Source organism: Pleuronectes platessa, chromosome 14 (assembly GCF_947347685.1).
Source record: "Pleuronectes platessa chromosome 14, fPlePla1.1, whole genome shotgun sequence".
Classification (NCBI taxonomy): Eukaryota; Metazoa; Chordata; class Actinopteri; order Pleuronectiformes; family Pleuronectidae; genus Pleuronectes; species Pleuronectes platessa.
The window spans coordinates 20,152,858-20,179,360 of record NC_070639.1 but is presented as its reverse complement, the minus strand read 5'-3'; the positions used below and the strand labels follow the sequence as shown (position 1 = coordinate 20,179,360).

General features: G+C 41.7%; 1 protein-coding gene across 3 annotated transcripts; it reads right to left on the bottom strand.

Moving 5' to 3' along the window:
• Positions 1-8,117: 8,117 nt before the first annotated feature.
• mrasa (muscle RAS oncogene homolog a) lies at positions 8,118-25,812 on the bottom strand. Of its 3 annotated transcripts, XR_008341760.1 has the most exons (7): positions 25,655-25,812; positions 18,209-18,457; positions 16,497-16,650; positions 12,978-13,077; positions 12,354-12,433; positions 10,712-11,590; positions 8,118-10,010 (listed from the first exon to the last, which is right to left on the bottom strand). XR_008341760.1 is itself a non-coding variant. In XM_053439587.1 (6 exons), exons 2-6 carry the CDS (start codon positions 18,399-18,401, stop codon positions 11,491-11,493), a joined length of 627 nt encoding a protein of 208 aa, XP_053295562.1. In that variant the 5' UTR covers positions 18,402-18,457; positions 25,655-25,812; the 3' UTR covers positions 8,118-11,490. The 3 variants fall into 3 exon arrangements, 2 of the variants coding, with proteins under 2 accessions (XP_053295562.1, XP_053295563.1); XM_053439587.1 differs by having other exon boundaries at positions 8,118-11,590; XM_053439588.1 differs by having other exon boundaries at positions 8,118-11,590; positions 18,209-18,453; positions 25,655-25,783.
• Between the last annotated feature and the right edge of the window lie 691 nt (positions 25,813-26,503).

The following is a 26,503-nucleotide window of genomic DNA, read 5'->3' as shown; positions in this document are numbered from 1 at the left end:
GAAAACCATGAATCCGTCAAAAGTCCCCTCGGAGTCCGGTAGACAAGTTTGTATTCTTCAACGAGCCACGAAGGACAAATCCAGAGACTTTGAGGACAAACCTTGTACTTTCCATGGCAGAGAGTCTCCGACTGCCCCACGAGCTCACACCCCCTCGCGCTTCAGAGGCGGAGCTATGGAGGCAGAGGAGTGCCAAAACAGAAATATGTAAAACATTACCAAAAAATGTTGAGTAAATAAAGATTAGAACAATTAGTTAAAGTGTAAACAAGAACCAAATAACCAAATCCAATTATTTTAGTTTATTTTCACATTTATCTCTTTATATATTACAAATGTTTGAATATATATATGTATTGATTGATTTATTTACAGGCAAATTATTCTATTTGAACACTTAGTTACCACAGCTGGTTTTCAAATGTAAATAACTTTATGCTTTAAAGGTGCAGTGTGTAAGATTTAGGTGAAAGGGATCTAATGGCAGAAATTGAATATAAAATAATCAGAATGATGTTTTCACACGTGTGATTCATCCAAATTGTACAAATTGTTGTTTTGTTTTACCCCAAAAAACAACAAAACGCAAACTCCACCCGAAAAGACCCCGGCCAATCCCAGCTGACAGCCGACACCTTGGACAGGTAGCCCGCATGTTGTCAGTTAATATAATGTAATAATACACGTAATATTTTTACACATACAAAACACTGTTTCGTATCTTTACGTTGACAAAAAAAAAACACATGAAGACTTCTATTTAAACCCTTTTTGTAATTCATGCTGACTTTGTTAGTAAAGACTCATGAAGCTGAATACAGAGGATGAGATGTTTCAGATGTTTCCTGTTCAAAACCACGAAAAGTGAAGAAAGACAGACACACAAGTTACAGTCACGTAAAGAACAGGTCGAATTCATCAAAGCTCTATTTTCAAAAGAAGTCTCTGTCTCTGGGTTTATTCTTGTCAACCTTTAACCTAATTAAGCAGCAGATGTTGTCAGTGGCAGCGCTGTGAGATCAAACCTACAGTGTCTCACACGTATCGTCTGTTTCCAGGAGACATGAGAGGGAAGTGCCCCTCACATATTAGCACACGCTGTCACATTTGTTTACCTTCTTTTCGAGATTTATTTCTTATTATTGTCCCAAAAACCCAAAAGCCTCCATCCAGTACAGCACAGAGCCAGCCTGGTGACTAGTTGACAGGCTCATGCATTTAGTGCCCATGCCAGCACATGCACACCACTGTGCACAGCATCGATGGACCCTGAGCATTTAATAAGCATGTAGAATAAACCATTTCATTGCAGTTTTGCAATTCTCACATGAAAGAACCTCTTTGAATAGTCTGTGATTAACAAATGATTTTACACCGAAGCACTCATCTTTATTTCTCTCTGCGCAATTAGTGGAAAAGGTCAGCCCCTCCACACAGAGCTGGAGCAATGGCCCTGGCGTGTTCAACGTATCTGCCCCTGAAGAAACCTGTAAACGACAGCTTGTCCCCTGTCTCCTGTAAAGCTCCTTCAGCTGAGACTCAAGCCTGAATCGCCGCTCGCCTCTTTTCACCAGCAAATGACAGGTTGTCTTCAAAGAGGCTCGCTCGGTGAGAGAGGGGCTCTCCGGGTGCATAAAGTGAGGCAGAGCTGTCAGCACTTTCTCATAGAATCCAGAAGAATCCAGCAATTTCAAAGTTGAGGCACTCTCACAGTGTACGAGCAAACAGGAGAACTTCACATCACAGAACTTTTTCATTTATTTCCCAGTGAGAGAGACCATTAATCTTCTCTTTGTCTCTTCCTCTCTGACCTGGACTGTGATGGTTATAATGAGCTTTGTCTATCGGGCGCTGCCATTCCTCTCATTGTGTTGAACCAGTTAAATATACTGGTATATACTGAACACCTGCATGAGCACTCTATTAACAGTCTATGGTGCAGAGTGAAGTTAATCAACTTTATCAACTCATCCGCAATGTTTTTCATAAAATAAAAACTGCTTCATTACTTTCTATGTCTGTGGCTTTTATGTTAGTTTCAATGAGTTCCTGAATTTATTTCATTCAGTGCATGTCGACTATTGTAGACGTCTGTTAAGTGAAACTTTTCTTTCTGTAGTTCAGTTCAGCAAAGTATCACAGCAACAAACGGAAGCTGTGCTTTTACTTTGAAGCCAGATGGCTGAGTGATCGTATGGACGTTGCTGCCGTGACGGAGATCTGCTCCCACTGACCCCAATGAATATACGTGTCATATATATTCCAAATCACACAGAATGTGACACCGCACTTCTCTGAGGAATTAAGAATACACATGTCAAGTGTGAAGCAGAGAAGATGACTGGTTTGTGATCCACAGACAGACAAACAGACAGAATGTGGAATTAGCTGGTAAATGCTGGGTCTGTTTAAGGCATCACTGAATTTCCATGTCTTGGATTTAAGTGGATGCTGCTTCATTGCCTGTGGTTCTCCCACAGTTTCTGTTTATATGGCAAGTGATTTTTTAAAACTCTAATAAAGAAACAAACATATGTACGCACACACAGTCTTTCTGCATATATTGCTGGTTAGACAAGGCTCCTTTTAACCCCAATGCAAACTAGTATAGTACATTAAATGACAGAGATGAACAGCTTCTAGGGAGCTGCCTGGATTTTCTTTAAATAATAAGTGATGAGGAAGGTGTAACTGTTCCTGACAAGCTCCTCAGCGAACGCAGCGTTGTTTTGCACCTGAGTAAATTGGCGTTCAAAGCCTGACAGACACCCAGAGCGAGTTCTGAGTGGCTCAGATGAGAGAGGAGCTGATTGAGGCAGAGTGCTCGCTCGCCTCGCAGCATGCAGCAGGTGGTTTTCCAAAGATATAAATGAACATGTCGGCGGCCTGGCGTGTGCAGGAGCGTCTGTTTGTTATCGCAGTCATGTGACTGAGGCATTATCTAAGGATTATTAAACATCTCGCTGAACCGCAGTGTAAAGATTATTTTTAATTCTTTGTCAGTCAGCGTGTGAGACGCCAGGAAACAAACACTTCTGTTTCAGCTCTGAGGAGAATTAACACCGGTTCAGTTTTCTCACCTTCCAGACAACACCTCATTCTACTCATTGATTGGATGATCACCTGGAACAATTCTTATTTAAAAGCATTTCCACACATAAGAGATACAGTAGGTGGCGGTAATGCATCTTGGCCAATAAACCTGAACGGAGAAGAAGAAGATGTACAACATGTCTGCTCTCAAAAAGTGAAACCAAAACATCTTGATCACCCCCTGGTGGCTAACTACACTACAGTCCAGGAATATGCACTGAACTATTGATAATCTCTGGACATTACACGTCTGAGTTACACACTCCGGAGATTGTCCACGTGAGAACGCAGCCTGGAGAATCTCCGCAGGATTCAGCTCGAGTGAATTGAAAACAAAACAAACAAATAATCTCAGAAAGAAAAAAGTGGCACTAAGACACCGAGGGAGATGTTCACAGAGGAGTTGATCTCCTCAGAGGAAGTCAAACCTCGTGTCCTGAGATTTCTGATTTGTTGTGAAAGCATCTGAGGAAAGAATCTCCTGCTTCATTGGTCACGTATAAAGAAAACTCGTCTTTAGTTCACGGGACAAGGAGGAAATAACTGAGTCAAAATATATATTTAGATATTGCTTTCTGAGAGAGTAGGCAGCTGTTGTCACAAGCGTTTTCCTGGACGTTTGTGTTTTTATTTGAACGAGTCATTCTGTGGTGTATCAAGATCAGCACTGTGCACAGTCTGGCTCTGGATCAGTGTTTGCATCTGGGATGAATCACTGCTTTGGTCCTAATGAGACCTGCTGAATAATAAAAAACAATGCTTCTAGTTTCCAAGAAATATTGATTTGAGGTCGAGGGGGACCTGGTTGTAGAAACTTGTTTCTCCTCTTCAGCTCTGAAGACGCAGCTCACTGAAGAGGCCTCATGGACGAGAGGTGAAGTGTATCAGCCTCATGTGAGCATTTTAAATATTGAAACCTGCTGCTCCTCTGTCTTTCTGTACAGTGGGATACATCCATCTTTGAAATTGAAAGGCGTCGGTTCATGAGAACAAAGATAAGCTGCAGACCGGAAAGACGACAAAGCCCCAGAAACAGCAGAGGGTGAAAACTCAGACTCTCCTCCTCCGGCCTTCGGCTCCTTCAAATGTCACACAGCGACGAGCGGAAGACCACAAGTGACCTGCAAAGAGAACAGCAGCAGGGGGGGACGTACAAGGGAGAGGGACTGTATTGATATAGTGCTTTCCCACTCTTATTGAACACTCAACGCTCTTCAAGCCCATTCAACCATTCACACACGTTTCTATTTGCAGCGCTTTCTCTATGACACACCACTCACAGGCTGTCGGCCAAACTGTGGGTTCAGCTTCCTGCCCAGGGACACTTTGCAATGCAGAAGAAGGAGCAACGGATCAATACCCCGACCTTCTGGTTAGCGGACGACCCGCTGTACCCCCTGAGACACTGACGCCCCATCTGCTCCTCCAGGGCCGAGCCGAGGAGGTGTGGAGCTCTAAGAAGATTTGATTTCTATTAACACGTTTTTAATTGTATCTATATTGTATGTAAAGCACTTTGAGCTGCATTTACTGTGTGAAAGGTGCTATACTTTACTTCTATAATATCTATGTGTAGCATTTTTCTCTATCACACATCAATTTAGATAATGTTGTCTTTGACCAACATTTCTAATACAGAGGACTTCTTTATCCCTTTAACTGAATTATTTAAACAGCATCCGTGTTGTTGATCAATGTAAAAGATTGATCACTGTATCCACTGTAGCTGGGTGGGGACCAGGAGAGGCCACTGGGAGCCCTGGTGGACGACCAGAGAGGATCCAGGTCTGTTCAAAATGTGTCAGCAGCACAATGCAAAACCATTTCTGAAACTTTGCCATGTTATGTCAGCACTAGCAATCAAATGCAACAAAGAAAGATTCGAATAAGTGTAGGAGCCGGCGCTTTCAAGGACATGGAAACAGGAAGCTGCATTATGAGGTCGATACAGAGAGAGACGGAGACTGAAGTCAAACTCTTATTTAAGTAAAGGAACAAGGACGAGTGACGCTGGAACCGCGTGGAAAGAGGTTTCAGATAAGAAACTGCACCAACAAGCAGATATAAAAGCTCCAACCTTCAGAAAGAGTTAAACTCCACATCATTTAATCACATGATGACGTCCCTCTCATTTTGAGCTTCTTCTGTTCCTTAGTTTTTGTTTGTCTCTCTCTCTCTCTCTCTCTCTCTCTTTCTTGTTCTCTCTCTGCAGCTATGTGCAATTGAAGCTATGAATCCATAATAATGATAATGTACATATTATTATTATTATTATTTTATTATGTTAGTAGTAGTAGTAACATATTTACTGGTGCTGCTACCATTAGTAACAATATTAACAACAAATACATATCACTCTTTTTATTTTCATTATAGCAACCTTACCTGTACCTGGTCTCTCTCTCTCTCTCTCTCTCTCTCTCTCTCTCTCTCTCTCTCTCTCTCTCTCTCTGTGGGACTTATTGTTTTTCTCTATAATATTGAAAGGTCTGGACCATGTTGTGTAAAGCGCCTTGAGATGATGTATGTCATGATTTGGTGTTATATAAATAAAATTGAATCTACTAGAAACTATTCCTCAGCGTTCATGTTCTTATTCAAGTATTAATCATGTTATTTCCTCCTAAAATGTAAAAATAATAGTTTTAATCATTCTTTATTTTTTGTGTTGCTGACCTGAGGGTTTTTTCAGGCACCGGTAGACTGGGAGAATCCATTTGGACACAACACTGACCCCTGCTGGATGAATGGTGACTACCAGCTATAAACAGTCAGCTCCTGTGTTCCTCTCAAGTTCATCTTTCCTCGTTGACTCCTCACTGACTAAGTATGAGGTGAAGCTATGGAATCATCAGCTCAGAATATTACAGCAGTGACTGTGCATTCAGATAAAAACACTAAAGCTGAGACTCAAAACTCATAAGTGACAATTAAAGGTTGAAAATGTCAGTTCTGATGTCCCTCTTTCGTTTTTAATAAACATCATCTTATTAATTTTGTTTTGGCAGAAAGCTTGAGGATGTACTTTGGATGGTGAAAACATTGTTATCACAAATGGGATTTTGATTGTTATTCTAATGACCAAGACATAAAAAAAAAACATTCTGCCTGCCAATCATCACCCTTCATGTTTGGAAAAAATATATATATTTACCAGCTGTGATGGACTGGAGGAACTAATTAAATAACTGATTATCTCTAAGGTTTGTTTGCGAGACAGAAAATAATATACAAATCATATCATCATTAAAGAAAACGCATGTGGATCTTATTTGCTGCTTTGGTCGGCTGCAATTTATTTTTACCCTACACAAAGTGATGATAGTCTTTTAAAGGATGAAACAATTCAAGCTGCACAGAAACTATGATTAATTTTATTTACATTTACCCGTCAGTCATCTTAGTAATTTAATTCCATCCAATCACACCCTCTCAATTTAGAACAACAGTTATAGAATTACTTGAGTCTTTTCATTTTTTTTTAATTATGTTAGTAATAACATTTAATTCAGAGGAAATCATTTTACTTTCTAATTTATTAGTTTCAAGTTGATTTGCAGATTCCCTGATGCTCTGCAGACCATCGCTACACATGAAACATACAGTTGTGACATCATCAGTGACTGAATATTAATAATATAATGTAGATCCTGCTTTATTAGTTGGAATACAGTATAATGCAACATAAAGCCATGCAATCATTCACAATAGATGTTACAAGTGCTGTGATTTGTGATTGTTGCCTTGAATCTACCTAATTGTATTATGTAGTCTGTGTATGACAAAGGAACACATTTCTTTATTATAAATGGAAATAAATACAAATGATTGTAAAGCTTTCAGTTTGTATTTGTGTGACATTTTGTTTCTGTTTAACTGTTTGATTAATAACGTGACCTTTGTCAACCATGTAAAAAAACTGGATCCAAATGAAAGGGCAATATCCGAGTAATATTTAATAAATAGTATACACAACTAATGCTGTGCCTGCCCATAAGAGTCAGGGCAGCGTGTGAGAGCACAATAAATACACGGCAGGAAAGTAAAAAGTAAAGAGAGAGGACATTTGATCTATAACGTGCTGACACCTAGTGGTAAGAACCTCAAATTGCACTGATAGATGGCATAGAATCAAGGCAAAGACACTATCTGTGTCAGATTATTCCAAAGGTCATACATGAGGGGTCCCTGGATTATTTTCTATTTTATAGGGGGTCCATTCATTGCAGAGTAAAAAAATATAAGAACATCTGCTTTAAAGGTACAGACAACATGTGACTGATTCATGTTAACATCCTGTTTGTGATAGAAAATTTTAAGTTTATTTCATCTGTCCCTCTGCTGGTCCTCAGTGATACTGCATATCCCACATTATATATACAGGTAATCTTTCTGAGCAAGTGATGGTTTGATCTAAGAGCTGCTTCAACTTTCACATTTACAATAACCCTGCAATACGAATAACCCTAGACAAGTGTTCTGCTGTATTTAGTTCATTTAGGCAAATTTCACATGTTCTTCCTTTAATCCCTGGACCTGCATGAGTCTCGCAAGCTGACTTAAATATATCCAGTTTGAAATACGTTACTTTAAAGTTAGTCAAGTACTTTATTTTGAGAGGAAACCAGATCCATCTTCTTAGTGACACCTGAACACCACCTCTCAGCTCTTGATCCTCGTCTCCTGCTCAGCACCTCACTGAAAAAGAAGCGTGAATGTAAATCCACCAGCACAGATGCAGGACCAGCTCCCGGTGCCTCGGCCTCGCCTCACTTCCCCCCCGAGGGGCTGGAATCAATGAGGCAAAAATGGAGCTTTCAGCGCTCTCACAGTGTCGAGCTCAATGGAGCTTGACAGCACCGGAGATTAATGAGGGGAGCTTCTGCTGAACAAGCAGGTCGGCCCTCAGAAACTACCTGGCCATGTTCAGCACGGCTGTCGAACACGGCTCCGATAACAAGTTTGTGTGCGTCCCTGCATTTTAATGTCATGTATCCACACAAAAGAATGAGGCAAACAAGCAGTCACAGTACTTGTGTGTTTTTTTTTTTTTATTGAAATATAGTCGAACCCTGAGGCTAGAGAAAAAGGCCACAGTTTGTTTGTGCCTCGTCTAGCTCCTCAGTCTGACACAGCCAGTTTCAACACAACAGACCTTTTTTCCAAAGACACACATTACACAACGGGTGGGAAACTCCAAATGGTGTGTGTTTGTTTGTTTTGTTCATGTTGCCGTTTACATGGCGCTTTACATCTTGACAAAGTTCCAGGATAGACACGACTCCCTCCAATCAGCTCAAATCAGTCAAGAATCAGTTTCTGTTTTGAAAAAGTCCCGCTGCCTCTTCGATGACTTAAAAACAAAAGTGCTCAGTTTGAGCTCACATATGATCCAGGGTCAATTAAACGGATATATACAAACCTGTGCATCAAATCAGAAGGTTTGTTTGAAAGGGAAGGTGAAGTGTGGGGAACAGCTCAGAGAGTTAGATGAGAAGAGTAACAACATTCTTGTTTTAAATTATAGGTTTGAACTTAGTCACATATCTGCACACAAATCATTTCACCCGACTCCTTGTGTATTTCTCAACATCCTGACAAATTGAATTTCCCACTGAACAACAAAACATTTTTAAAAAAGTAGGATTGACTTTTCTTTTTCCCTGTTTTGGTGTTTGTGCGATTACGTTCTCATCCTGAGGCCGACCACATGAGCACAGATCCTTAGGTTTTCTTTCCTTTCTGGCTCAGGACCAATTTCAGTTTCTTCATCACAAGTCTGTTCATAACGGGGCTTGAAGAAAAGTCCGTTCAGCTGCTGAGAGTCCCAAAGAGAAACCCAGGAAGGAAAATACAAGGGGGGGGGGGGGGGGGGGGGGGGGAGTATCGGTTATTTTTTTGTCTTTTTTTGTCCAGGTCTGGGACACACTGAGGTAACATAGACAGTAATAAATTATTCAGTCGTTTAAAAAACACTTTGCAAGAATCATATCAATAATACAAAAAGGTATCAAACATACATGATGCAACATTTTCATCAATCACATTTTTTTTTTGTTTTATACTTTTTCCCCCCCCTCCCCCCTACCCATGGTCCAGAGTGTGTTGCTTCATTGTTCTAAGCTCAGTACTTCATTGTTTTCAGTCCTTCTCCTGGATACTCTCTTTGCCAGGTCCCTTAATCCCCAGTGGGAGCAGAAGGATGCCTCCATCTTTTTTGCTGAGGTGGATTTTTCCACTTTCATGCTGAGGTGAAGTTGTCCGGCCTTCAATGTGTGAGCTTCTTCCCACTCAACCTCCTTCACTGGTAACGGAGTACCCTTCAAATGGTTCCCATGTACTTCATCTCCGTTACAGCCACGGCCAGGGCAACAGGCACACACAGGCACACAGGGCTACAACGCCAGTCGCCTATTTGCTCGTTTGTGTCATTCGATTTTTTTTTACATTCAAATCATTTTTTTTCACCGTGCCTCTCATCTCACCTGCGGATTGGAACCAGGGAACCAGGAGCAACATGCCAATAGTAAAGTCAGAAATTGTATTAAAAGTGCAAAAATGTATATTCTTCCTTCCAAGAGACGGTTTTCATCCGGACGAAATCAAAGAGTGCACCGAAAACTTTAGTGCGTTAACAGTACAAGCCATTTCATAGGTTATTAAATGGTACATTCCTACCCACCGCACGACTACAAACATGAAGACACTGAATGTTTTGTTGTGTGTTGTTTTCCTACAACTATACATGGTCTGTAGCTGGGTTAACATGGCTTTGAGCCCCAGGAGCATCACATCCCCCCCGACCCTGCTGTGGTCCCGGGGCTACAGTCTACATCCCCAATCTGGAGGAGTGTCGTCCTTTACTGAGCGAGTTTTCACACATAGTCCTGAATTCAGTGGTGCCGTCTGAAAAGCCCCTAGATTGAAATAAAGTGACATCACATTATTTTGGTTAGTGGCCAGTGCAAATCAGCTTCTCCAGCCAGTTTCAGCTCTGAAACATGAAGCTCTCATTATTAAACCTCATCTGCTCCATGAATGATATCCTACAGGTTTGTAAAACAGCATTGACTTACATTGCCACCTATATTTAGATTTTTATAGCACAAATATAATTGTCTCTACGTTTAGATAGAAAAAGAAAACATGGAAAGTATATATGGATATATATATGTGTGTAGACAACTTTTCCCATTCTGCCCATTCACTTGAATGGGAAAGTGGTCTCAAGCGATTGGACCCCACTGTATTTCCCAGGTCTGTTGTTCTCACAGTACTGATGAGGACTAAGGCCCGGGCCACACTGGGAGCGTGACTGCTGCACGCCTGCAGCCGGGCTGCTACATGAGGTTTCTGGCGTGACTGAAATGAAAAACCAGACGTTCCGTGTCGTTTCCTGCATCCAGTGCAACCCAGACGTAAACTTAGATACTGTCTGTATGTACGGGAAAATAATCCTTCATACGAGTGTGTGTAAACATGGCTGCTGACACATCAGTTTTGATAAAAAACCCTGTTACGTTTAAAGTTAAACACCACACACGACCGATCGGACTCTCCGTTACAATTAGAATATTCAAACACGTATTAAACAAGTTGTTATGGCCATGGCATTCACCTGTCAATCATTTCCTCAGCATCACGTCACGTTTCTTTCACTTGCTACGTCACGTTCCTTCCATCTCCCAGCCGAGCGTCACATGACCACGAGGTACACCCTGTGCTCACAGAATTGGCTGTTCACCCATCGACAACACCGCACAACATCTATTTCCATCTCGAACAAAAATCACCGCTCCCGTGTTTATCACTCCATGCTCTTATGAAGACAACCCATCTAGAGATCACACAGGTGCCTTTCTCCAAGAAGCCGTAAGAGTGTGAGGACAGACGGGTGACGACCAGCAGGTGGTTGGAGGTCCATAATATATGAAGCGCCATTTTTGAGCCAGTTCCTCCCTTTTCAATCCTTTTATCAAGAAGTCAAAAAATCCCAACATCAAGGTGATTCTAATATCCGTAGTTCCACTTCAGAGTCTGTCGCCTTGTGCCACATTTGACGATAAGTTCAAAACTTACACTTGATTGAGAAACAGTTCTTCTGTGTTGAATGCGGATGGACCGAATCAGAAGATCTTCAGAAAGGGACTGTAAAGTGAGCAGGTGACAGCACTCATTCCAAGGCATTGTGAAGGGCTGAGGGGACATCGGTCCATTGTTACATATCCATCATGTCCGTCAGCTATTCATCCAGCTATTCATCGACGCCCCCCCATCTCCCTTTTGTGCTCCAGTAGCTAACCACTGCTGGGGAGTTCCCTGACATCCAAAGGTACAGTATGTGGGTGTGCGTGTGGTTGTTTGAATGTTAAGAACGATTCAAAGGAACGAGGGAGGTCACAATATGGCGCAGTGGAACCTGTGGGAGCCTGTGGAACGTTCCGCTCTCCACTTCATCTTCTTTTTCTTCTTCAGGTTTCGCTCTGGGATCTGTTGTCTGTTGGTGTAGGGGGAAGGAAAAGAAAAGCAGAAACAGTTTGAATAAACAATCTTATCTCAAGGTTCACTAACTAGTAATTCAGTAACTAGTAATTCAGCCATAGTAGTCATGTTGGCTCATAACATTTTATTTATAGGGAAACTATTATAAAAGAGCAGTGAACATGTTTTCATCTATTCAACATAGCTTTCTACAGTCTGGCCACAAGAGGGCAGTGTTGACTCATCACTCTGTCAGAAGAGCAGTTCCCTCATGTGTCAGTTACCCAGCTGCCATTGGAACACCAAGGACTCTCCACTGCTCTGTGGTTGGTTTTCTATTAACAGATAAAGTGGTGAACACAGCAGTCCTCTGCTACTGTGCACTTGAGTCCTATAATACTATGACCAGACAACCTGTTTCTGACTGGTTCTTGCAACAAGAGACAGCTTTAAATACGGGATGAGACCACATAGAAAGCTTAGACACAAACCAAATTCTTCTGAAATTACATGTGTGTCAAGACAGGAAATAGCTCTGGGATTTTTATTTTCCTTTTTCCACTCTTCCTTAAAATAAGTTCACTCCCCTCACACATCAACCCTGCCTCAGTGCCTAACCTCTAAATACATTGGAAGAAGGGGAAATGGATGCATTGAGACTATTGTTGCTATCCTGGAACAGTTAGACTCATTTTAAAGCAAAGAAATCTGTCTTACAGTAAGTAAAGTTCATTATCACCTGGAAAAAGGAGACAAATCAGAAGTGAACCTGAAGTTACCTTATGACGCGGACGAGCTCATGAAAGGCTTTGTCCACATTCATTGGAGGATCCTTAGCACTGGTTTCAATATAAGTTATCTGAAGAGGTAAGCAGAAATACCAAAATCAGTTCATCACTTAACCAATTACTCCATAAGAGTACTGCATAAATCAGAGGGATCACAGAGCAGCCAGATATAGTAATAATTAGCATTTAAATACTATATTGTTGAGAAACAACAGGGGACATAAATAACAGCTGTCTGATGACCTGGAACTAATAGAGAATAACATGGAGACATCATTAATTAAGTCTCACCTCAGACAAAGACTAACTGGCACAATGCCAGACTGCATGAATACTAATTACACTAAATTAAAAAGGGGCCCTTGAATCCAAAATGGAAAAAGAAAAAAAAACACCATGAGATAAAAAAGTCCCAAGTTTGTGTGTGTTACAAAGTGTGTGTGTGTTATCAAGCTTTCTGTTAGCTACAGATTCCGTGCTATTGTGAGTACACCATTGTATATTTGTAAAAATCATATGGAGATTTTTCCTCGCTGCCCTTAAAACTTAAACATATAAATCCGCTGGCTGCAGAAAAGTTTAGGAGAAGTACTTAAGGACATTTTCACTACTTACATTATGTTTTGCTGCCATCTCTTGACCCTGTTCACTGGTGACCTTTCTCAGGTGCACCAGGTCCACTTTGTTTGCCACCAGCACCATGGGGAAGGCCTCCCTGAGAGAACAACAACACACAAGTGACACAGCATTGGTTTGACAGGAAAGAGAACGAGCATCAATGTGCCACACGATTTGTCTATAAAACGTCAGCTTTATGCAGCACTTAAATGTTGCAGAAGAGCCAGCTACAGTTGAGCACCACCAAAAAAGGACAGACAGCACGCCGCTAAGTTTTTGCCTCTATTTTTTTGTTCCATCTCAAGCTTACTTTTATAGTTTTCAAGTATTTCCAGGCCTCTGTAAAGCTTTGACTTGCCTGGTCTCTGACCAGTGCTATATAAATAAACTTTCCTTGCCAGTTAGAGCAGACTTTTCTGCCGAGTCCACAAAACTCCAAACTGTGCTGACTGAGGTGGACAAAGTTTGGCTTAAATGTCTGGTAGGCATCATTAAGTTAACATGTTTAGAATCTCTGTGCAGGGTTTCCCCCAGCACTATCTTGTTAAGGCGGCCGCCTTAACAAGACTAGGGCCCCGCCTTGACTACCAATGTATTGAAAAAAAAAAAAAAAAAAAAGTTGAAAAAAAAAAAAAAAAAAATGGCATTGATAATACTCAGGTAATACTGTTTACAACATTAAGGCCTCAGTATGCTTCTCCGAGTCCGTTTCGGAATGACGGACGGACGGATCGGACGGACCCTTTTTGATTTATAGTTCTACGAGCCTTTTTGTTGTGAAAACAATTCACCGCCAGAACAGTAGATGGCGAGACGGAAGTCGAGCTTAGACAAGCCTACCTCATGAGGTATATAGAAGAAGTCCACGCTGGTTTATTTACGTCCTCCCGGCTCCTCACACACAGTGAACGATGGCAACTAACAGAAAAAGGATGTTGATGACGCGACAGTTTTTGCTGAATAAAGTGACACCCAGCGGGTCAAAATGCTTTTGTTATCGTGTCTTAGCGCAGCGGTTCCCCGGTCTTGTTTCCAAACTGCGTTGCTAATTCAACAGCTGCAACAGCTTGAAGCTACACGGAGGCAGCTAGCTTCCCCCCCAGCTTCCACACACAGTCAGCACGGACACCCGATACAACTACTACCAAGTGTTTGCTTCTAACCTGACGGTGTTTGAGAAACAGTGTCATGAGAGCCGTGGGATTAAAGTCAGCGGGTTTTTGCGCTGTTCCCACCGCAGTTAGCATGGTGGCTAGCCCGCTAGCCCCGTTATCAAAGTTCGTTATAACCGTATGTGACCGTACACACATGCTGTAAGTGCTCTAACCAGCCACCGTCAGCCGGACAACGCCGCTGGCTTAACACACTTGTCACATTAATCATAGAGTCGTAGTTGTGATTTTGGTTTATTGTGATGTAGGGAATGGAACAGGAAGTTTCCATTCCGAAATGCTGGCGTTAGCGGACCAATCACAGCCAAGTGCTATCCGTGGGCTGTCCGTCATTTCGACGTGTAGTTCGAAAAATGAGAGCGGCACGAAAAGCTCTCCGAGGAGCCTCGGAGAGGCACGGAGAGGGCGTTCCACGTTGGAGAGGGCGGTCCATCTGGTGGTTGAATATATTGTTGCATAGTCTATCATAGTCACCTGTCAATCTACCGCCAGTGACGTGCGGTGAGGTCAGTGAGTGGGTAGGCACTGAGTTCTGAAAGCCAGATTTCTCTAAACCTATATATTGTTAAATCAAAAACAATAAACAACAAACAGGCACGCACGGCCGATTTCAAATAAGTTCCTCCCTTTCTTTCTTTCTTTCTCTCTCACTCACTCACTCACTCACACACACAGACGGGACGTATATGAAATGTCACGACGGTGACTTCAGGTTTGCCCGTAGCCTACTGTAGTTTGGTCTAAATGATTAAACATCGCATCCATCGACTTAACGGACCCGTCCCTCACACCGAGGGCAGAATAAACGTAAGGCAACAAGTCAAACCTTCGCCGATTCAAACTACCGGTACTACTTCTATTCAACTTAAAAATAAAAGACAGCATTCATCATTATGTAGGACTACAGCATAACTGATGGCAACTCCACTCCATAAACTTTATCTTAATAGATATAGTACCAGTAGCATATGCCCCATGGACCTGTCCAGCATCAGAATGTAACCATTTATCCACATTGCAGAGCTTAGGTTTGTCCGTCAGTAACAATGAAAACACAACTGCTCAATTGAATATAAAATGCAGAATGGATTGCACTCGGTATCAATTCATCCAACTTTATTATTAAATAAACCCCCAAAAAGTTTCTGACTCACCAATCTGACTCCCTGGCTGTAGAAATAAGCAATACGATAGTAATCCAGTGACAGTCTGACTGACAGCACAGCTAGCTAGCATCCTTTAAAATGTTGTATTTAAAATATTAAATACAACATTGACTTCATTCACTCTATGTGTAGATAAAGACAGACCTGCGAAACAGGCTGCAGGGCAAGAGTCTTACAGCCTGCATGAAGATCAGCATCAATGGCCCACCAGTGTCTAAGTTTAATTTCAGCAGGGCGCTGGAACTGTTCTTTGCACAGCCACGCAGAATAGCATGCACTGATGCCTCTTGTCAGCTGTGCCGCAAATAAGAAGATCCAGAAAGGAACTGTAAATAGTTGAATTTGCCCTTTTATGTGCATACAAAAGTTAAGTGTATTGTCCATTATTTGTATTTAATTTGCACTGTTCTTTAATTTTATTTTGTAGTGTCTGCATGTTTTCCACAACATTTGTACCTACTGTTGTTTATTTATATTGAAATAAACAGTTGTTTATTTCATTCATGCGTACTGGCATCTTTGAGCAAAATACCCCCAAAAATTTTCGCCGCGCCGCTACGCGCCGCGCCAACAGCACCACTACGCACCGCGCCAACAGCACCGCCACCTGCTTACCACCTTGACTGAGACATTTACTGGGGGAAACACTGCTGTGTGTGTGTGTGTGTTTGTGTCTGTGTGTGTGTGTATACCAAGTTTAACTAATCAGTCAATTTGGACTCAGGTTTGACTCAAATTTGCTCAAACAGATTTATTCAGCAAAGATGCTATTAAAGCAAGAAGATGTAACTAAATGGAAAAAAAGTGAGACACAGGTCAAAAAAAGGTTCTTCCTGAGACAGGAAGGGGAAGTCAAGCAGATGTCATCGCATACTTCACATCTGCAGAGGACTTTTAAGTGTTTAAAATCTAAATCAAAATGTTTGATTAGCTCAACAAGTTGAATTCACACCACACATTTTTCACACACAAATTATCGGCTATGTGTTTGCAGTGTGAACCCTCCTACACACCAGGATTTTCAACAGGTTTCCCTTGGCTCAAGTTCTTGATTTCATTGTTCTCTTCATGATGGAGCAATTCAAGATAATACCCTTAGATCTAATCAAATTAAAATTATAGCACAATATTGTTTCAGAGTCAAATTGCCTCAGTTTTATATTTGTGCATGGACTGACCTGTCTTTGACCCGTAGTATAAGTTGATGGAATCGGTCAACGTGTTCAAAACTGGCCTTGTCCGTCACGGAGAAGACGATGAGGAAGCCGTCTCCTGTCCTCATGTACTGCTCCCTCATCGCACTGAATTCTTCCTGGCCTGCTGTGTCCAGCACTGGGTAGAAGGAGGGAGATACATGTACATACTGTAACCTTGGTTCACAGACTGGGACAATTGGTAGAGCTGTACACGACCAGGATAAAAGATAGGTCAATAGGTAAAGATCCTCACCGACACAGGGTACCCACAGCAAAGAGAAATATCTTTAAGTGAGCTTTTACTCTAATCTTTTTATTAGTTTTCAAGTAATTTTACCAAACAAGTTATTTTGTATGGTCTGTTGATGTTTTGGCACTTTTAACCCAAAATTGAACTACTACAGGTTAATTTGATTGTCTTTATAGATTCCATCCGTATTTCTCTTTTTGGGTATGTACGTATATGTGAATGCCTGAATGAATGTATGGTCTTTGTCAAGTGCCTTTTTAAAACCTGCTTTTCCGGACAATGAAGATTTTCCATCAATCATAAAGCTGCTTATTCTAGTGTGTAGTTTTTTACTGCACCACCTACATGCCTCCTTCAACTTAACGGTCAGGTAGGTTCTTATCAAGCATACCATCACCTATCATACCTGTGATAAAGAGTTATTCCAAATATTAAGTCTAGAAAACCTCTGAAAAAAGCATTGAAATACTTAATTACTGACGAATGTAAAAGGACTCTGAGTCTGAAGGAATCATTGCACAATGAATTGTGTACATTTTTTTTATTGATATCTGTTTCAATTTTCTGCGGATGTAAAATATCAGAAAAGGAGGGTTTTGTTTTCTCCTCCAGCGAGGTTGTGTTCTCGCCCCTTTCTTTTGGTCTGTTTGTTTTTTATAACATAATAAAGAAGCGATTACATGTTGGGGTGGATCTGGACAAAGGGGCATATCCAGGAATCTGTTATTACTTTTTTAAACATTGCAAGACTGCGAGGACATGTTTTCACAATTTCCCCCAAAACATCACTGGATCTCGATGAAAAAGAGAACTCATATACCCTGAGTCTAAGCAACTCGGTGCAGTCTGATTGAATTTATGGGGACTGTTGGGCCTTGGCAGTGGTATGCATTCCACTGAATGCCAGTCTAGACTCCCCGGTGACTGTGTGTAATCACCTCCACCCACACACTTTCATAACTGAGCAACACACTAGTAGAAAGTGGCGGCCCATTATCACAACCAGTGCCACGTTTAAGCTAAATCTGATGATATAAAACGATTCTGTCCACTCTAAAGAGCTCTCAGGCCTTTGCACGGGGTGAGTAGATGTCAATGATTGATAACAGAAATGACACAAACACGCTTTCACAATAACTGTGAAACTGTTTTTTTCTAACTCTTTCCAGAGTTTCGTGTGTTTGCAGCAAACTGACGACTTCAGGGGGGAAATAATACATCATTTCTCCCACATGCAGCGACCATGAAAGAGCTTTCTGCCTTTAAATGTCATCAAATCATTCAGGGAGGAGTTGCCATTTCATAGCTTACTCAGCGTGGGAAACAGCAACATAGAGTATGTTCACTCATTGGTCAGTGGTGGACGTATTTAACTGAATCCAAAATGAAAACATACATAGAATAGTATATGAGCATTGAGTGGTTCACACATTTCTCTACTCACCATCCAGTATTGCCCACTGCCCGTCGATCTCTGTGTGTTTCAGATACGAGTCCTCTATCGTGGGATCGTAGTCCGGCACGAAGATCTTCTGGAAGAATTGGATGGTGAGGGCGCTCTTCCCGACACCGCCATCCCCCACCACCACCAGCTTGTATGTTGGCAGGTTGTCACTTGGCACGGCGCTGGTTGCCATGGTGACCTTGACAGTGACGGTAAAAGGCTGGAAGGTGGCTGACGAGACACACCTGGCTGAGAGAGAGAGAGAGAGAGAGAGAGAGAGAGAGAGAGAGAGAGAGAGAGAGAGAGAGAGAGAGAGAGAGAGAGAGAGAGAGGTGTGTTCAGGTTCCTTGTTGCAACTGCTTTTTTTTTTAAACGGTCAGTCATAGTGCTACAGGGTGCATGACAGAGTTCACAGAGTTCAACCTTGACGTTTTTAGAATGAGGTGCTTGGAGGCGGGGCTAAGACACGCCTACCTACCCAGCCATGAGCTGCCACTGGTTTGACTGGAGGGTGTTATGACTCACTACCCACCCTGAGCTGCCACTGGTTTGACTGGAGGGTGTTATGACCCACTACCCACCCTGAGCTGCCACTGGTTTGACTGGAGGGTGTTATGACTCACTACCCACCACAAGCTGCCGCTGGTTTGACTGGAGGTTACATTTGTTACATTTTTCAAATATGTATACATGCCATGACGCAGATGTCCCAGATGCTCGACACTACATAAGTATTGGCTCTGCAGGGTCCCAGATGGTTTGAAACACTAGATGTTGTAATGAAACATGATCAGCCCATAAATGTAAACCAATATTTTTATGACTTTGATGATAAATGTGAAATCAAAACCAGTATTTATGTCTTTCATCATATAAAGGTCGTAACATATTTACGATATTTTATAGCTGTAATATAATTTTTTTACAGTAAAAAAAGTATCTCTTTAATGATTGGTTTTGCTAATATGATTGTAAATGTTTGTGTGTGGTGTACATCGGCATGCACAATGGGTGTAATCAGAGTAAACTATAGTGGCTTGTACTATTGTACAGTAACCAGTTCAAAAACTGAACTGGTTACAATGTCGGACATGAGACAAAGTAGACACCTGATTTATTTTTCCACCACCGGGGCGGCTGTGGCTCAGGGGTTAGAGCGGTCGTACTCCAACCAGAAGGTCGATCCCATTTCGCATGTCAAAGTGTCCTTGGGCAAGATACTGACCCCAAAATAGAGAAAATAGATGCACTGTATGAATGTGTGAGTGAATGTAAAACTGTACTGTAAAGCGATTTGAGTGGTCATCCAGAGTAGAAAAAAAACAGTATTTAAATACAGACCATTTAACAGTAAGTAAGACTTTAACATGAGCAGGAGTTGTGATCGTTTGTGTTTCTACTGTAACTTCAAAGCAGAGGAGTCTCACACTTACACTGCTGTGTTCCTGCTCTTACTTTCAAACTGTCTGATCCACTCTCCTTCTGCAACTTCTGTTTCATATTACAAGCTTCCAATTGACAAACCGCAAAAGGATTTTATTGTGAAACAGCTAAAGGAAATTAATCATTACTTGTCATCAAATCTATTGTCTAAATGCCTTTTTGAGGAAATACAATGGCCAATTCGGATTTAGCATTTTTCAATGTTTAAGGAAGGATGGAAAAGCTGCATCAATAAGCCGGGTAATATGAAAGTTTGTCCCTGAGGCCTTATTTTTATATGTATAGAAAACCGCCAGCACTTATTCCACATCGCTGGCTCACTTAAATCATAGGTATTGTAACATCTGACATTGGCAAGTTGTCATCTTGGCTATCTTAGTTGCTAAATTTATTTAATAAATAAATAAAAATTTGTCTTTCGTTTGAATGAAGGAAATGAATCAACCGGATCTCTTCATTCATTTCGTTGCCACTGAAATATGATTATGGTTTAACTACCGGCTAAATGAATGTCCTCATTGTTCAAATGCAATCCTGTCAGCCTCCTTCTTTAAAGCTGTCTCAACTTCCTGCAAATGGCCGGAAAGTCCAAACTATCCCCAAAAAACTGTTCACACATGACACATGATTTGGTTCGTGGTTCTTTTGATCAAGACAGAGACCACCTCTGTTGATCGGACTCAATTTTTGTCCGTCCTTTCTTTGACCATGTTCCATCCAGGTTTCATGTAAATCTGTTCTGTAGTGTTGCCGTAAACCAACCAACCAACAAATGAAAATAAACAAATAAGCTCCTTGGTAGAGCTCATTATTTTACTCAAGCCTTTCACAGTGTTGATCCCTACCACCTTACTTTGAAACCCCCAGATTTATAGATTTTTTAAAACTGTAGCAACAGTCAAAAGCCAAAAAAACAAAACAAAATAACATATATTCCCTAACTGCAGGCATAACAAACCAACTCCCACCCACCCACACACCCATTCCTCCCTCATCCACCAGGAAACAGCTGTCAGCTGGCTGAAGTCCATCCTTTCCTGCCCAGCACAAAGAAGGGAAGGAAGATGTTTCCTTCCTTTCCAAAGCCAGCCAGCCTATCAATCAGTCTGCAACAGTCAGCCTGCCGGGTTGGGCAAATAAATTGAAGCCAAAGAAGCCAAATTCCTGATGTTAAAAAGCATCTCCTGTCTGGTAGTTGTGAGGCTGTCAGAAAGTCACTAAATAGACATCTTAGCCATCATCCTTATCAGAGGATTTTCCATACTGTACAGAAAAACCAACACAACAGCTTGAGAGGCTCTATGAAATCACACAGCCTATCCGTGGTGGTTTTCACACCATACTCGCTGAAGCCAAGTCAGGTCACAACCTTGTAGGGTGTGTCAGCATTTCCCCCTGCAAGTCTCTTTGGTGGGGTACACACAGTTCTCTGAAAGCCCAGTTGGTTTCATTCTGTGAGACTAAAATAATACACACCAGTTTAAACCAGATTCCTTTGGGAGTGGAAACTTACTAGAGGAAATTTACTATGTGTCCAACCAAAGTTAGTCATACAACCAATGTGGCGGCTTTAAGGCTTTACAAACCACAAAAATTCAGCATGCCATCCGAGGCTGCGCAGTAAATACTTCCAGCATCGTGCACAACACTCTGTGTCCACACTAGCACTTTTGGATCTGAGTGTTTTCCTGCTGGATTTGACCTTGAATTCACATCAAACCGGCACGTTCCAACACTGACAACTGGGAGGACAAGCTGGGAATCTCCAGTCTCATAAATCTGACACATACAATATGTGTTCGCCCTACGATTAATAATGTTTTTACTGTCCATGCGGACGGTCAGACCTCATAGTTTCAGCTGCTGTAGTGGGATACAATGCAGTTCTTTCTCCAGCCACGATGGATGATAATCCACATCCAGAGTCTGCGCACTAGCAATTTGGGATGGAGCCCCAGTAGGGAGGCCCCTGATGATACATGTGCTCAACCAATCATGAGTCAGTCTCAGCTCTCAATCAAGACTTTCACCCCATTAAAAAAATGATTTAAACTAAGCTTCCCTGCAAAATGAATACTTGGACATGTGTAGAAAAGTATCTTTGAGAAATGTATGTTTGTCTTTTCCACATCCAATCCATTAACATGGAGGAAGCAGGGTTAAAGACCTATGATGCACCCAGCCACCAGGTGGCCATTGGGAGGCTTTGGCTTCACTTCCGGGGCGCTGTCATGTCATCCATCTTTATAGCCACTCTAGATCCACAGATGACTCTCCTTATTACTCAATGTTTATTGATCAGACATCTTCGTTTTAAATTCTCAACACTACGTTCCACCACCACATTAGTACAGAACACATCACAGCTATTATTTGGAGTAATTGGGCGTCATGTTGCACACACACTGGACGTGTAACAGTGACGTCAACAGGACCATTAAAGATCTATAGGATTCTTTTGTGTGTTCTTTCACTAAATTCCTTGCCTACACAGCTGATCTCTATGGCTTTGGCTAACCAGGAAACACAAGTTTCTTTATATCCACTGATACAGCAACAGAGAGCATCAACCTTTGACATATTCTGTGCATTTTCAGCAAACCTGTCTACACTGACATATGAGTATCTAATGTGTGAAATTACATGAATCAGCTGAAGCGGGTGTGCTTTGAAGCTCGTATTTATCCTCACAGTGACACCATTAAAGCCTCTTCAGGCACTTGAGTAGCGGCGAGTTGCTGCCTTGGGAAAAGGATAAAGGGACTTCCCTCTTCACATGGGAACAAAGCAGCAACAAAAGTCACAGAACAGGAATAAGGAAGGACACAGTACACACTGTACTGTAGCACTGATAGCAACACTCACACTTGATCATTCAAAAAGAGGTGTTGAGACATAAGTTCACTGAGTTCACAATGTACCTTAATTTTTGTGGGAACATGGTTTTGAGTATTAGTATAAGCACAGCTCTGGTTTTTGTCATTATGACAAGTGAAGTAGAAGCAATAGTTCACGTTCAAGGCATGAGAGACTCAAACAGTTCCATACCAGTATGGGTATTTCTTTTTAATGTAGTAAAATAATAAAATGATATATTTATTATTTCACCATACTTTCATGTACTAATCTGCCCATCTTATTAACTGTGCAGCAGTTGTCCCCTCAAATAACCCTGTGTGTTCAACACTCTTCTTCAACAAGCAACTCAAAGTGTAGTGTGAAAATTGTGAAACAGGAAGTCACGAATACAAAATATGCTTTATAATACTTCATATTAAGTTAATTTATTCCAGAAAACGATGCTGTTACATTTCCTCCAGTGATGACAGACTTCACACTAAGATCTCTAGCACCTTGTGCAACAGTTGGCAGAGAGAACAAAGTACAAGGAGCTAAATAAAAGGCTCTGCGGCTGATCACATGATGGTGGGTCATCATCACCAATGACTAACTTGACAGTTTTCAGTCTCACGGCACCGTTTGAAAATTTTGCCAAAAAACTGCAGTGATGTCTTTTTCATAGTGCACCGCTGCTTTTAAGAATTTATCTGTAAATGAGGCTACAATTCACACACAATTATCATGAATAATCCAAATATCTCACAAATGGACAGTAACTCACTACGGGCATTTGGACCTCTGACCTTTCCATTCATTAATTCAGATTTACTTAACACTGATTACTTAACATGGCCTGTTTTATGTAAACAGTTTATTCCCAGTTGCATTTGTCGAAAGAGTAGATGCAATGAGGTAAGAAGATGAACACACAATGAATCCTATCTTATAGTACACGGAAGGTTGTATATTTGTAGCTGTTAGTTCCATAATTAACTTTTATTAATCGCACACTTGTTTGGGTCCATGGCCGTGTTAGTCTTAAAATGAGGTGTGCTCAGGCTCATTAAGCATATCAATGAATAAAATAATTTTCAATAACGATATATCAGCCCATATATGTATTAAAGAAATGACAATGATGGCTAGGATGTTGTTATAAAACCCTTATGACAAAGAATTGTAACCGAGGAAAAGTAAAATTAGAGTTGGGCTCAAATGTTAAGGGGACATTATGAAAGTGGTAATATAAATACGTAGGCAGGTGCACAGTGCATTTAAACACACAGATGGTCGGCTTGTCTGCTGACACTTTGCACACTTGCAGATTGATTTCCTCCGCAGAGAAACCTTCTCTCCAACTACCTGGCAAATCCACCATTTTAATAACAATCTGCCCTGGCTTATAATGAGAATAGGAAATGGCACTCTGATTGGTTTGTTTCATGCGCCTGGTGCAATGGGCCTTTTTCTGCCAATAAACTTGCAAACATGGATCTTGAGCAATTCTAAAAGGTACTAACCACATTAGACCATGTGCTTAGATCACTTGTAGTAACAAGAACAACATTTTCAAGTTGATTGTAAGATACATATTTCTGAATGAAAACAACCACATAACCTTACGATTACTTTTATCTCATATGTATTAGACCCAGCTGATGGAAGTCGTTTACAACCAACAGAAATAAACTACACAATAGACAGTAGAGAGGTTTTGTAAATATATGATATAAACACTGCATTAAAAAAAGTATTTCCTGGTCAGGTTCAAGCCCCAATGACTTATCATATAGGTACATACAATAACACTTGTATAATGTCTTGTCTTTTTAGTTGTTGAGCACTTCATTGGGTAATTGCTCTGCCTTTGCCCTGAGCTATAACTCTTAGTAATGAGCAAAGCATCATCCATCATTTCAGATTTATTTTATTGGCCGGTTTTGTCAGGGCTGCCAAATGCCTGAACGTGCAACCTTGTGGTCACAGGCCAGCTTTTCTACACTGTCAGTGTTACATGGCGAGATGACACACATACAGTACGAGTCCCCAGCTGAACCTCACGGGAATCAATATTTAATAAACCAGTCACACCAAACACTGCATCGTCACATCTTCCACACGGTCGTTTCCTCCTGGTCAAAGGTCACAATTAAGCCAAAGGAAAATTATGAAACAACAAGCAAATGTCAGCTCACTCTCACAGGCAACGTCATCCTCCTCCTCCTCATCATCATCATCATCATCATCATCATCATCATCATTATCAGCAGCAGCAGCAGTGTTTGACATTTCCATTAAGTTGTGGTGGAGGGATAAAGACATATCTGTCCCCAGACAGCCAAATAATCTGGTGATTTCACCTCGCTATTAATAGGGATGAACGTACGTGTGTTTGCGTGTGTGTCTGTGTGCGTGCGCGGACTGACTGGTGCTCCTGAATGATCTCATCCTATGATTTGATACATAAAGAATCCCTCTGTTCTCTCGTGCACCAGCTGTTTAATGTGCACACGCCACCTCCTTGCACAGCTGGACGCCGCGCCACCGTGTGCGTGTGTGTGTGTGTGTGTGTGTGTGTGTGTGTGTGTGTGTGTGTGTGTGTGTGTGTGTGTGTGTGTGCGTCCGGTGTGTACAGCTGTTCCAAGGTAGAGGAGGATGACAACACATACATGTATATAAATGTATATACAACGAAAGGTTCTATACTCATTTCTCACAGACCCCAAAAAATATATAAAATAAGCACTGTGTGTTTTTGCTTCGCCCCAACGGGAAGACGCTTCACACACAGAGGCAAGGCCCGTCTCTCTCTCTCCCTCTCTCTCTCTCTATGTGTGTGTGTATGTGTGTGTGCCTGTGGGTGTGTGTGTGCGTGTGAGCGAGGCCGAACAGAAGACCGACAGTAGCCGCCCCTGAATAACGGATTCCCTGAATAACGGAATCCTGCTCTCATCCCCTCTGCCTCTCTCTCTCTCTCTCTCAACACACACACACACGCACACACATTAGCGTGATTGAAAACGAGCTAGCCCCCGTTAGCATCTCGTCCACCGGAGGAAACCATGACAGTTAGCTGCCCTCCACTAAGTTCTCTCTCTCCTCACACTACTTCGCTCATTTTAGGTGTTTCCCCCCCCACCCACCTCCGCTGCGTCCACTCACCACTCGCCGCTTTCCGATGGGGGGGCTCCCGCTGACCGTGAACACACACACACACACGGACACACACACACGCACAAAGAACCGTCCTCCTCACGCCGACACGTCCCTCCTCATCTCCGGCCGCTTCTCGGCGTCGAAGCCCCGCCGCCCTGTCGCCGCCGCTGGGAGTGAGCTCCCCACATCTGCGGAGCGATACGCCGACGAGCTAATCTCCGTATTGCAACAGCTGATGCTATATATAGACGAGCCGCCGGAGGGGGGGCCGCGGTCTCTGTTTCAATCTAACACGATTTAATGTTGTTTTTTCTCTCACCATTTCATATCTGAAATTGTTTCTAAGTCTTCACGTCTTTGTGTCATGGTTTAGTTTTTGTGTTACAGTCCTAAAAGCGTAGGAAGCATTTTGAGAACACCCCCCTTCTGCTGGAATGGACTCTTCCCCCTGTGTAGCGGACGGCTTTAAAGGGATAGTCCTGTCAAATTATCCCTTCCCAATTTAGGGGCAGTTAAAGGGATTAATTAGCGTTGGGGGGTATAAATCACGTGTTTGTGTGTCGCTATGTTGCTACGGTTAAATCAACTTTATATTAATCTAATCCATTCATCGATGGATTATTATATAAACAAAGATCAGCGCTACATTATATGATTTGACATATCTTTATAGATATTTATGTTCCTGTTTCTAAGTGAGAACTAGAAACAGGAACACTTAGAACACCATATATATATATGGTGTTCTAAGTGAGAACACCATATATATATATATATATATATATATATATCATACAGAGACACACCATTTAATTATTACATGTGTAATAACCTGGTAGGAAACAAGTAACAGGT

What these genes read in the sequence shown, in the direction of transcription:
- mrasa (XM_053439587.1), bottom strand. Translation starts at nt 18,401, where the DNA reads ATGGCAACCAGCGCCGTGCCAAGTGACAACCTGCCAACATACAAGCTG. An exon ending in ATACTACGGGTCAAAGACAG is followed by an intron (nt 13,078 to 16,496) that starts GTCAGTCCATGC and finishes TTGTTCTCTCAG; the next exon opens with GGAGGCCTTCCCCATGGTGC. An exon ending in GAGCTCGTCCGCGTCATAAG is followed by an intron (nt 11,591 to 12,353) that starts GTAACTTCAGGT and finishes CTACACCAACAG; the next exon opens with ACAACAGATCCCAGAGCGAA.